This window comes from Felis catus, chromosome D2 (genome assembly GCF_018350175.1).
Source record: "Felis catus isolate Fca126 chromosome D2, F.catus_Fca126_mat1.0, whole genome shotgun sequence".
Classification (NCBI taxonomy): domain Eukaryota; kingdom Metazoa; phylum Chordata; class Mammalia; order Carnivora; family Felidae; genus Felis; species Felis catus.
In genome coordinates, this window is record NC_058378.1 from 73,490,421 (window position 1) to 73,503,904 (window position 13,484).

General features: G+C 42.9%; 1 protein-coding gene across 6 annotated transcripts in view; it reads right to left on the reverse strand.

Annotated features, from left to right (window-relative positions):
* Positions 1-13,484, reverse strand: part of SHTN1 (shootin 1) — a 102,002-nt gene that overhangs the window by 34,615 nt on the left and 53,903 nt on the right. For all 6 annotated transcript variants that reach the window (XM_023240983.2, XM_023240982.2, XM_023240984.2 and 3 more), the window contains 4 exons: positions 13,003-13,149; positions 9,968-10,121; positions 8,173-8,272; positions 3,006-3,088 (listed from right to left, as the gene is read on the reverse strand). In XM_023240983.2, coding sequence (XP_023096751.2) covers positions 3,006-3,088; positions 8,173-8,272; positions 9,968-10,121; positions 13,003-13,149 — 484 coding nt within the window. The remainder of the gene's footprint in view (positions 1-3,005; positions 3,089-8,172; positions 8,273-9,967; positions 10,122-13,002; positions 13,150-13,484) is intronic.

Below are 13,484 nucleotides of genomic sequence, written 5' to 3' on the forward strand. Positions count from 1 at the left end.
GGCTCGAACTCACGGACCGCAAGATCGTGACCTGAGCCGAAGTCGGACGCTCAACTGACTGAGCCACCCAGGTGCCCCTACAATCAAGCTTTTTAAGAGCCATTGGTAATAATAGTTTCTTCATTCATCAGCTCTGAGAAGCATATCAAGTGGCTAGTGAAAGCCACCATAAGATGCTAACAAAAGATAATACTGTTAGTAAGACTGGTCTCCACTTATAAATGCAAACTCCAAGGTGTTACAGACGACCCCAACGTCTGATGCTCTGTACTTACTCATCATGCATTTAATCACTGTTGATTTATTCATTTAACAACTAGCTTTTAGTTTGAACTACTAACCAGTCACTATAAATAAATACCTTGCCAGACAGAGAGAAGCTCCAACCACGTATGGCTGTGGTCCATATCACTTAAGGCAGTATAGTTTTAGGGTGGCTTCAGTTTAAAATCTCATGAGCGACTTCTGGATCAGGAACGTGATATCCCAGGTAATAATCCAATAGCTCAAGAATGAGGGAGAGACTACTGCCCCATTTCATGAATTGTAAATGAAATATCACTTTCATTTCAAGGAAAACTGTATGGTTTCTGAGACTGGGGGTTAAGAAGCTCAGAACTTTTTTTTGTTTTGTTTTAACTTTAAGGGTGCTGTGGGGGTTGACAAGCTAATAATGTAATTTACTTAGACGGGGAAATCATTTTATGCTGACTGCCCTGCCAACCCTCTAAAACTTACCAACTGTCCCAAAACAAGATTGAAACACAGCTTTCATTTGTAATGGTGCTGCGAGGTTCCGGCTAGGAAAGATAGGGTCGGGTCTAAACCTGGACTCATTGAAGATGCATATAAGGGGCGCCTGGGTGGCGCAGTCGATTAAGCGTCCGACTTCAGCCAGGTCACGATCTCGCGGTCCGGGAGTTCGAGCCCCGCGTCAGGCTCTGGGCTGATGGCCCAGAGCCTGGAGCCTGTTTCCGATTCTGTGTCTCCCTCTCTCTCTGCCCCTCCCCCATTCATGCTCTGTCTCTCTCTGTCCCAAAAAAAAAATAAATAAACGTTGAAGATGCATATAAGCTGTGGGAGACCTGTAGACAGGAGTAAGCCCTCAAAGAGCCTGCAATCTCTTCAGGAGGAGAGATGTGGAAATAACGCAAACACCACAGCGGAGGCTGGGGGATGGGACATTACAAAATCCGAAGCAAAAAGCTATAGCAACACAGAGCAATGAGCCAACACTCATAAATAAGGGTGGCTCAGTCGGTTAAGCGGCCACTTCAGCTCAGGTTACAATCTCACAGTTCAGGGATTTGAGCCCCACACAGGGCTGTGTGCTGACATCTCAGAGCCTGGAGCCTGCTTCGGATTCTGTGTCTCCCTCTCTCTCTGCCCCTCCCCCACTCACGCTTTGTCTCTCTCTCTCTCAGAACTAAATAAACATTAAAAAAAAATAAGTGACAATGGAGGAAGAGCCTGGAACCTGCACGGGAGAGGCAGAACTAGAACCCCTTGCCAGAGAAAGCTCTGAGTAGACTGCAGGCAATGCTGGAATGAGGAAAGACAGAGCAAGCGCATAAGGGGCCTCGAGATAATGGTCCAGTCATAAGGAGGAGCAGATGTAGACAAACGAGGCTGAGGTAACAGCAGAGAACCATCGATAAGCAGCCTACAGGGTCTGGACTCTATTCTGATGCAGTGAGAAGCGTAGCACTGTCACAGAATGTGGGACAACGGATCTGAGAATGTCACCCTGCCAGTGGCAGGAAAGCGGCCGGCCTGGATCAATGAACCTGGGGGGTAGGAAAAGGGGGCCAAGAAGTCTGTACCAGCCTGGGCTCAAACCGGGCAAATCCACCACGCTTTGCAACCAACAGCTGCTGAGCAAACGTGCTGAGCTTCGTGTGGGTTCTACTGGTCTCCGCTGCTCTCCGTGTGGCTGCGCACCCCTGCCCGCAGCCCTGTGAGCCGATGACTCTACTCCTGGCCGCCCAGTGCCTCTGCTCGATGCGCAAGCTCTTCTTCCTCCACTCCCGTCTCTTCATGTGATCTTCCACTTCTCCCTCTCCAGTGAGCCAGAGTCCTGGGAATCGCACCTCTCAGAGTCGCTCCTGGATTTGCCACTTCTTTGTGTCTCTACTGCAACCACCCTCCCCTCATCTGAGCCAGCCGGCATCTGAATGACGGACAGCCTCTCCTCATCCCCTCATTCCTCTGCGGTCTGCTCTCTGTCCTCTTGCTGCCGACAGTGGGATGTCTTTAACAAGACCCATCTCATCATGTCACACCCCTACTTAAAACTCCTACTGCCCTTAGGATACATTCTGAAACCTTGACCACAACCTCCATAATCTGGCTCACAGCTCCTCTCTTGCACCCCATGTTCCAGAAATACCAACCTTTGTTCAGTTTCCTGATAGGCCAAGCTCCCTCCCCTCTTTGGACCTTGAATCTGTTGCCCCTCTACGTGAACTTTTATTCTAAATACCCTCACCCTGACTTCCTAAATCCAAACTGCCCAGCATAGGCATCGCTTCCTGAAACCGGCAGCCCGCCTCCACCCTTTCTTAGAAACCTCTGCTCTTCCTCCAAGTGATCACCCTTGTTTACTTCCTGTCTCCCCCACTCAACGTAACTTCTATGTCTTCTGTCTCCAGTACACAGCATGGCATCAGTAGACAGCAGGTGCCTGATCAAGGTTCAGCTCACTTGCTATCAACTCTAAAAACCCCTCCCCAAACCCCTCACCTGGAATCACTCCCTCTCTTTCCTTAACACATCAGCCTGTAAACTGCCCCATCCTGTAAAGACACATCCCAGCAGAATGCACATTACAGGGACGTGATCTAGACAATGAGCTGCTTAAAGGCAGCGACATCTTGTTCCTTCTTCAGCTGTTAAGTTCACATTTCTCCCCAAACTGCTCACGGTCAAAGAACTCAAAAAGGATATATGTTGCTGAAAAACTGGGCTAAAACCACTGAAAGCAAACCAAACGGGGTGAGAATTACTTGTTTCTGGTTGAGCTGCTTTTTCTTTCTTAGCACTACTGCCGCTGGGATGGGATCGCTTCCGGATCATGGACATGAGGGATCTTTGGGAGAAAGAAGAAGAATAACAGGAGGTTACTGGGTGCTTGATGATCCAAGAAATAAAATGTACTGATTCAAAATAATCAGTAAAAATCCAATTCTTCTCAAGGTACGTAAATGCCAGAATTCAGAAGTCTATTTACCACTTTTAGTAAGTTATTAAACTTTTCATCACTTTAGGGAAGAGAAAGATGTCTCATTCCTTTCTGCATGAAACCATCTAATTATTCAAAGCAAAGTAATGACTCAAAGAAGGGGGCCACTATAATTACCAATATGACGCAAAGTAAAACAAATACAGAAAACAGTGTCAATATCCATACCCCAAGTTCAGAAACAGCCATCTATGTAATACATTTGAGGGAAAGGGAAGGCTGAAAGAAATAGGGGATGCTCTCAGTAAATATCTATTTGTGAAATATGGGCATAAAAACCTCTGAATCTGAATGACACAGACCAGATACTTAAGGGATAAAATACATTTAGACCACAGTCTCTCTGGCCCATGTTTTTAACATCTGTACAAAATCCAAATCATGACAAATTTGACCACATTAAAATTTTAAGATCTCCATGTAATAAAAGACACCATGAAGAATAAAAAAGAAACTCTACAGATCAATGAGAAAAAGCAGGCAATCCTACAGAAAAAATCGACAGAAGCCTTGAAACTCCATAAATGAAGATGTCCTAACTTCCCAAACACATACAGAAAAAGTGCTTGACTTCATTAGTGACTAGGAAAACACAAATGAAACCCACACCGATTTAGTTACACTGTCATCAAATGGGCAAGAAACGCTAAGTCTGATAATATCAAGCGTTGGTAGGTTTCTGGAATAACAGGAATTCTCAAACTGAAGACAGTGTAGTAACTGACAATACCACTTCGGAAAACTGGCATCATCCTGTGGAGCTGAAGATACATACATTCTAGGAGCCAGCGATTCCACTTCCGTGCATCTTACAGAAATGCAAGCCCTTGTACACCAGGATGCACGTACGAGAACGTTCATGTAGAATTTCCATAATTTCCTTGAACTGGTAATAACGCAAATGTCTATAAGCACCATAATGGATAAGCACACGGAGACATTCATAAAATGGATTATGTATCCATGAATATGGATGAAGTTCAGCTACACAAGATAACACGGATGAATCTTGCAAAATAACGTAGAGTAAAAAGAACGAGACTCAAATGCAGACAGAAAAATTCTAATCATATAGTCAGGAAAAAAACCCATATGTATATTTATAGGAGTTTAGGGATATATATGTAGGCAAGAAATTTTTTTTCTTTCAAAAAGGGATAAAAGGATAAGACTGTAGGCCAGTATTTTTCTATTTCTTGATTTGGATGGTGAACACATCGCTTTATATTACTTTTAAACTGTACATAAGTTGGTGCACACTTCTATATATGTTATCATTCCCCCTCAAAATAGTTTACCAAAAAAACCAAATGGACCGAGAATTCTTGAATTCCTTCAACTACATTATCGATGCCCTCTGTGTGATAAACTGGATTGGACACAATAGTCCTGAGGAGGCCAAGCTGGGAAGGCACAGTGTTGCCTCTAGGAAAAGGGATGCCTGGGCACACACAGCAATACTTGGCTGAGGACAGAACAACACAGTGTTTCCTAACGACCGTAATTTTTCAGATGTTTCTATTTCTTACTTCTGCCTTTAGATTTATTATTAATCCTCAAACTGCCTTTTATGAAAACTCCCAAACACACTGAACAGTCTCTCGCAAAGCACAGTGAAAAGAAAGCACTACGTTCTGCTTTACCCTGTGAGGCTTTCAGAACTTCCCAACTGGAAAAAATCAGTCAGTGGACTTTTGACTTCATTTAGTTTGTCTTCTTTGGACTCACGGTGGCCCCAAATGGAATTAAATTATTTTCACAAGGAGTTAGAAATCCTTATTTACACAGAACTTTAAAACAAGCATATTTTATTCCAAACGTTGGGAGAAATGAAATAATGCAAACTTTTTTTGCTCATTTTTCCCATTTTGTGACTGAGGGCAAGGGATATTCGATGTCTAAGGGTCAACATTCCACAGCAGAGGGGGGCTTGGAGAGGGTTGTCCCCAGGTGGGGGCCTCCCCTTACTCTCTCACAACACTCTGTAATGAACCCATTTCTGGTTCTGAAATTTTCAGTGTTGAATTATCGTACGTAAAGATTACAAAGCAGGAAGTTATTTGTACTGTTCGAAATATCTGTGTATATTTACATAAATGAAGTAAAGCACCTAAGTAGATGAGAGAAAGCATTAACTTTATTCTGAATTGAACTATAGTTGGGAGACTTATATGGTACCCAGAGAAGCATCATCCGTAATATTAAAAAAGAGCCCTCTGTCAAGACGGGGCTTAGGTTACAGATAAAGTAGGTCTCCCAGGCCAGATGAGAACACCAGGACAAGGCATTTGGGACCAATAATCCAAACCTCTGGCTAAAACTGCCCCATTTCACAGCCAGTTCAACTGAATGGATAAAAGCTTCAAGCAAGAGCTCCCAAACACTGAATGGTTCAGTGGAAGGCATCGACCTTGAAATTCTTTAATAAGTGTTTCTCATGCCCACTGTGATAGTTAATTTTGAGTCAGTCTGATTGGGTCATGAGGTATTCAGATATGGGGTCAAACATTATTCTGGGTGTTTCTGTGAGGGTTTTTGATTGGAAGCCTGAGTAAAGCAAACTGCTGTCTGTAATGTGGGTGGGCATCAGCTGAGGCCTCAATAGAACAAAAGGGTGACCACTGCCCAAGTAAGACAGAATTCCTTCTGCCCTCTGGCCTTGAAATTAGGATGTCTGCTTTTTCCTGCTTCCAGACTCAGACTGAAACACTGCCTCTTCCTAGGTCTGGAGGCTGACTGACCTTCAGACTGAAACCACAGCCTAGGCTCTCCTCGTTGGCTCTCTTTCCAACCCACCCCGGGACTTGTCACAGTCCATAATCATGTGAACCAATTCCTTGGAATAAATCTTTTATGTGAATGTATATGATGTATACACATACGTGTACATAGGTATATACACACACCCCTACAGGTTCTGTTTCTCTGGAGAATGCCGACTAATACACCAATACACCCAACTCTTCCCCGTGAGCCATGCCTGCCCAGGACCTCTCCTGCGTTCACTACTGCCTATAAAACATGACCAACGTATGCCTTCTTCCTCACTTTCCTCTCTCCCACCTGTCCCCTGGGTCAAAGGAGCAGGCCCTAGTCTTTTTTTTTTTTTTTTTTCTGCTTTCATTTATATCCATGATCTATGTCGGGGTAAAACAAATGGCTGAGGAACAAAGTTAGAAAACCTTGATTTGTGGATTCAAAGTCCAGTGAAACTCAATACAAATGCAAATATATTTCTTTGACAAGAAAGTACTCCTTACCAAAAAAAAATTTCTTTCTACTGAGAAATTACATCTTACACTACTTAAATTCATCTTATAATAAAAATCATTCATGTTATTCAATGAAAATTTTCTTTAAAGGGCCTTATAAAAAAGAGCTCACGCTTTAGACATACATAGTCTGAGTCCTACATTCATTTCTCAGTATAACTATAAAGTGCTCTTTGGGAAAATACTCTATTTAGGTTACACTTTACTTTTAATTCCAAGGGCTTCAAGATTTGTTAGACTAAAAATTAAAGGCCAACGGCAAGACTATAATCACTTTCTTCACAATTCTCCCTCCTCGTAGACAGAAGTGACCTTTCTTATCGGCTCAAAATTCTACACCTTAGAGAAAGATCAAAGTGATGAATTTCCTATTTTAAATGTCAAATTCAGAATATCTCCAACAGATTTAGCTACCCAGGGCAGAAAAGAATTTAAAATACCTGAAATTCTTTCAATTGACTCTCGGACCGATCACATGTAAAAATTATTTTGCCTTGACTACTTCAATGGCTTAAAGTAGATTATGTCATCCCCTACTCAGTAACGAAAACTAATGAGAATATTTTCAAAAGGCAAAGTCCCATTTTCATAGTCATGTGGGAGGAAAATGCTACACTTTCTATTCAGACGGAGCAGCAAAGGTGCAAAGCGTGAATAAATGGCCTCTCCGGGTGAAAGGATTAAACAAAACACATGAGTTAATGAAAGGTAAAAAAAAACAAAAAAAAACAAAAAAAAAACAAAAAAAAAAAAACCGCTAGCAAAATTTTAAATTCCATTTGTTCCAGAATAAATTATACAGAAGCAGCTAGCATCATGACATGAGGAGGTAAGCTGTCACCAGGGCAAACAGGTTGTCTGACGTAACGCGGGGTGTCAGAATGAAGCACCAGCCGTAAAGGAGGCGATGTTTGACTCTAGGGTCTATTGTGCTTAATTCAGGCACTCGGGACCATCAAGTCAGCTCAGGCTTCAGAAAAAGTGAATTCTTGTCTGCACAGATGATTCTCTATCACAAGAACGTAAACGTAATTTCTTCTTCTTATGGAACGTTCTCTCGGCATTATTAAAGGTTTAAATGTGAGGTTAGGGATAAAACATAATGAGCACTTTTAGCTTAATTACTAGTCTGTGACAATTACTACTGATAAATTTTTGTTTCATTTAGTACTTTGATTTTTAAAGTAAATGAATAAACCGGAGCTTTTCAAATTCAGATCAGGATGCGAAAAGGGAAAAACACCCGAGAAAGGCTCAAAATTTCTTGGTCTTCCGCTTAACGGAAATCCCAGCATCGTGGCGTGAAATTTTACAACTGAAGCATCCGACTTTTTACACAAATGTCTTGGCTCCTGGGTTTGGGACATCCACGTGGAATCGGAACATCCCGGGCAGGAGAACAGGGTCGGCCACAGGAATGTCTCTGCCCTTTCTATACAGATTACAAGACGGGAGTGACACATCGGCCTTTGCAAAAATCTGCTGAGAGAAGTACCAGCTGATAAGTTTCAGCGTTTCTGAGTTTTTACTACCCACTCCTCCAATGAGGCAAAGACAGCAGTTTGCTTGTTTGTGAAGCAGGGCTACCGCTCACATCAACTTCAGGTTCTCAGACCAGGCAGGGCATTGATGCCGAGAGGTCCTCCCGCAGGCGCTTACCGGATGGGGTTGGGAGGAGGAGGGGGAAGCGGCGGCGGAGGCGGCGGCGGCGGAGGTACCGAATTCTCGGACTGGTTCACCCGTTTCTGGAGCTCGTCAACTGCACAGAGAGCAAGCGTTCAGAAAAGAGCCGAAACGGGCAGCTTGACACAACACCTTTTCCCCACAGAGATGAAAACACACAGCCTCTCTCAAAATCAAGTTCCTTCTATTCGGGCAAAGTTAGCAATCTCAGTAGGAAATTGCAGAACGTCTTAACATGTTTATGCTCCAGGCTGCCCCCGCTAATGCGAGAGAGGCCTTACACAGGTTACAAGAAAACATGACTGTCTTGTGGCTACAAATACAACTATGGGAAAGAAAAATAAACTCAGGACAATGCTGGACGGGCGGGGAGTAAGGACCGAGTAGGCTGAAGAAATATTTGTTAAAACGGAATGCCACCCAAACACTAAGAAACTGTTAATACTGGACTTTTAAAATGTATAGACCGGGCATTAATTTTAAAGATGGCATTCAGTATGAATTTGAATAGCACGCTTTCCCCCACCACTTAATTTCCTTCAAAAATTGCAAATCCTCGAGTTCTTGATTTTAGCCAGACTCAGACTCTCAAAGGTCTGTTAACTTCAGAAACTGTTTGCAAAAAGCGAAGGAGCATTCTGGAAATACAATTTATCCATTCGATGCACTCACGTCATGAACGAAACAGGTATTTAAGCGCCAACAGTGTGAAAGGGTCCATGCTTGGTGCTGTGCAAAGACACAGATCCTGAGTTCAAGAAGCTCGAGTTCAATGTGTGCCACAGATGCGAATACCTCTAACATGGGCTCTGATAGGCTCTAGGCACTGAATACTGTTTGGACTCAGGAATGGCTCTCTCTGTCCCCAGCCAGTCCTCTCTCCATGAATGACTGCACCCCCAGTGATCTGCCTATTTGTTTCTACATATATAACCAAGCTGGCTTTGGCCACAGGCTGCCTGGGTATTCACTTAAAAAGAATGGAATACTTCTTAATTTTAGATCGAATTAAAAAGATAAATTGTGGTTCATTTTCATTGTGGGTTAGAAAGCACTGAATCCTTTTTAAAGGGGAAAAAAAAGCCTACATGGTTCTTCCATACAGATTTCAAAATTCTAGTATAAAATTAACCGAAAAGCTGAAGTGAATATTGAAGCTGTTATAAAAGGGAATGGCCTGCCTCCTTAAATCACCTACCTTCCGACAGAAACTTATTACTTATCCCTGTGGAATAATCCAATTCACACATTCCTGTCAAGCCTTCTTAGAACTGACTGAATAAATCCTTTGATTTAAATATCCCCTGGTGTTTTAAAAGTTTTTCCACTTAATATACATATTGTTGCCCATTTTATTGTTAGCTGTGATACTGAAAGTATTAGTTCATGGGTATAATTAGACACCAAACACGAGGGCTGTATGAACCTTTAAAGTTGAATTCTTCTTAGAAACGCGCCCTAAAATGAACAACGTACGAACTCCACGAACACTCCTATCTGAAGCCCTGAGAAATGCTGAAATGTTGGTCTTCTCATATTAGCGGTATCTTTGTCTCTTAATTCTGTATGTGAAGCTCACGAACACGGAGTCCAAAAAAGAGGCCTAAGGGCCCACGGATCATTGGAGAACAGTGGCCATTCGACTCAACTGCAGTCACTTGCGTATTCAAGCACTGGGCAAGGGTTCTGGACTAGCTACCGGCCCGGCTTGGGGCTGGGCGTGGGGAATTCACAGACTGCTAAGACGCGGGAGCCCACTTGATGCTTTTACCGGAATGCTTTAAATCTCTGGCTTTCTCCTCAGAATTTTGGTATTTCAATTCCAATTCCTTTTTATCTTCTTCCAGAAGCCCCAGCTGCTGTTTAAGGTTGCGTATCTCTCTGTGGAGTGCTCCGTTTTCTAGCTGCTCCTCTAAGTCTTTCACCTGGAATTTATAAACAGAACTTTACAGTCTTTCCTTTGTCAAGCAAAAATGAAGGGGAAAAACATCATGGTTTCCCTTTACTTTCCAATTCATGGCAAAGAGATTCCAATCCATCCTAAAAACCACCCAAATCCTAGAGTACAGTCAATGCTTAAAATACCAGCTATGTGAGTCGATATAAATTTATTGGAGACTTAATATCCCAGATAATTAAATGTGTAAACATGGGTCAAAAAGGTAAAATAATACCTATGAAATTCATTTAAAACAGATTATTACTTTCATACCCATTTTCAAGAGAACATTAAAGTAGCATGAAAAAGAACCCTTGGGGGACAATTAGGTAACAAGTATCAAAAACCTTTAAAAAACAAAAAAAGAAGAAAGAGGGGTGCCCGGGTGGTTCAGCTGGTTAAGTGACCGACTCTCGAATTTGGCTCAGGTCATGATTCCCAGGCTGTGGGATCGAGTTCCCAGGCTGTGGGATCGATTCCCAGGCTTAAGATTCTTTCTCTCTGGGGGCGCCTGGGTGGCTCAGTCAGTTGAGCATCTGACTTGGGCTCAGGTCATGATCTCACAGCTCGTGAGTTCGAGCCCCGCGTCGGGCTCTGCTGACAGCTCAGAGCCTGGAGTCTGCTTCGGGTTCTGTGTCTCACTCTCTCTCCCTCTCTCTCTCTCTGCCCCTAACCCACTCACATTCTGTCTCTGTCTCTCTCAAAAATAAATATTAAAAAAAATTTAAGATTTTTTCTCTCTGCCCCTCCTCCCATTCATGCATGCTCGCTCGCTCTCTCTCTCTCTCTCTAAAATAAAAAAGAAAAGAAAAGAAAGAAAGACCATTTGATTCAGCAATACTACTTTTAAAACTTGCCTTAAAGAAATAGTAAGACGGGGTGCCTGGGTGGCTCAATTCGTTAAGTGTTTGACTCTTGAGATCGGCCCAGGTCACGATCTTACAGTTTGTGAGATTGAGCCCTGTGTCAGGATCTGTGCTGCTAGTACAGAATCTACCTGGGATTCTCTCTCTCTCCTTCTCTCTCTTCCCCTCACCCACTCGCTCATGCAGGCTCTCTTTTCCTCTCTCTCCCAAAATAAATAAACTTTACAAAAATCTTAAAAAAAAAAAGAAATAGTAAGATACGTATTCAAATATGTTCACTACAGTGTTCTTAGTAACAGGGAAGAATTGAAAATAAATATCCACCAATATTATCGATTTAAGGAATCATAGCGTGTTCACTAAATGAGGTCCTATATATACAACCATTTAAAATCACACAGCTCACTACACACTGACACAGGATGATACGTTACCAGCTGGAAAAAAAAAAATCAGATTGTAGAACAGTATGCACGGTATTATTCCATTTAAACTACCTTCATAAAATTCTCTATTTGCATAAAGCTTGGATAGGTATCAAAATATGGAATTCTTGGGTAATCTTCATTTCTTCTTTAACTTGTACCGCATTTTAAAAGTTTGTTCATTAGATGAAGTATGTGTTGTTCTTATCATCGTCAAAACAACACAGCATTGAAAAGATTGCTGGGAAGTCTGCAGGGGATCCCACAGACAGGGGAGAGCTATTTAAGACCACACGCATGAAAGACCACCCAGAGGAAGTATATATTCTAACGTAACCGCCTTACAAGCCCTGATTGCTACAACTGCATTCACGATGTGCTCAAATTTAGTATCACCTATTTTCTCTTCCTACCCCGACAAGGTAGATATACAGTGGCTGAATCCCACAACTCACGTCAATTCGGTTGGCTCTAGGCCCATGTTATTTACTAAATGCGCTAACTACAACTAGTAAGACTTCTCAAAACTGAGACAATTCCAACACGAGCTGAATGAACATAACCCTTCTTTTATCCTCCCTCTCTTTATGTGAAATGGTAATTCCTGCACGTGGGGACCAAAAGAAAAAAAGAAAAAAATTCTCTCCCCCCCCACTCTATTCCCTAGCTCTCCTCCCAGGGGCAACCGCTGCCACTCTCCACTCATCTGGAGGTTCTACGCATACACCAACATTCCTCACTGAGGGGGAAAAAAAAATCAACTCTGCCTCATGACCAACTTTGTAAAAACTCCAGAAACTTCCGAGGATTAAACGTCAATATTATCGCTGAGAGAGACTTTGACAGGTGATGACAAAACGGCAGCCAACAACCTTTTCTTCACAAACGAGGTACGCTGTGAGTAGTATAAATATTGATGTAATTTTTCTTAAGTGGTTTCTTTAACTTCACAGTCTTTGTTCCACCTCTTCGCCTGCCCACCCCTCCCGCCTCCTCTCTCTCACCTACCGGGATGACGATCTTTTCTGCCTGGTGCAGGAAGGTGGGCTGTGTCTGCTGGAATCGCTCCACTCGAACAAAATGAAATAACCACTTGGGAAGTCTTTAAACATATATATTTGTGCGAGTTTTACAAAATCGGAAATTTTCTCTAAGCAGACAATTACTACTAACATGGACGCTCCCTCCCTCTTTGAACAAAACCCATGCCTTCCAATGAGCTCTCCGAGACAAACACACTTCTCGCCGGTGTATGCGGTCTCCAGAAACACAATCAACTCGCAGATGTCCCAACCGTGCTTTCTGGGCCTTAACCAAGCTCTTTTCGAGTGCTCTCTCTTTCCCTCGTTTCTTCAGTCCTTTGGACAGTTTAAAGATCATTATGAAGTCTGGGATAGTGTGCTCTAAATCTTCAACTGGGCACTAAATTAACTTCATTTGCTGGTGACATTTTTCTAAAACACGAGAAGACTGGAAAGACTCACTAACGCCAAGGAGGGAACTCTATCTAGGTGACCGCATTGAGCCCTCTCTTGCAGGTTGGTGTGTATCCAGACTCCAGAAGAAAATCTGTTACCTTTTTCTGATGCTGAATTCTCTCTTCTTCAAGTTGCTGGACAAGTTTTGCATTTTCTTCTAAAGCTTTCAACAGCTGCTGGTCGGGGGCAGAGCTCTGCAGCAGAAGATGGCTCTGTCTCTTGAGCTTGTTCTGTTCGATGAACATCTGTAAGAGGGAAGGACAAAAAGATATACGTGCCGATCAATCTCGCGTATCTCCCCAACCGAAACCAGAGCAACAGGAAAGCACGTGGAGCTTCTGTTAAAAAATTAAAGGCGGTGGGGCGCCTGGGTGGCACGGTCGGTTAAGTGTCCGACTTCAGCCAGGTCACGATCTCACAGTCCGTGAGTTTGAGCCCCGCGTCAGGCTCTGGGCTGATGGCTCAGAGCCTGGAGCCTGTTTCCGATCCTGTGTCTCCCTCTCTCTCTGCCCCTCGCCCGTTCATGCTCTGTCTCTCTCTGTCCCAAAAATAAATAAACGTTGAAAAATAAATAAATAAA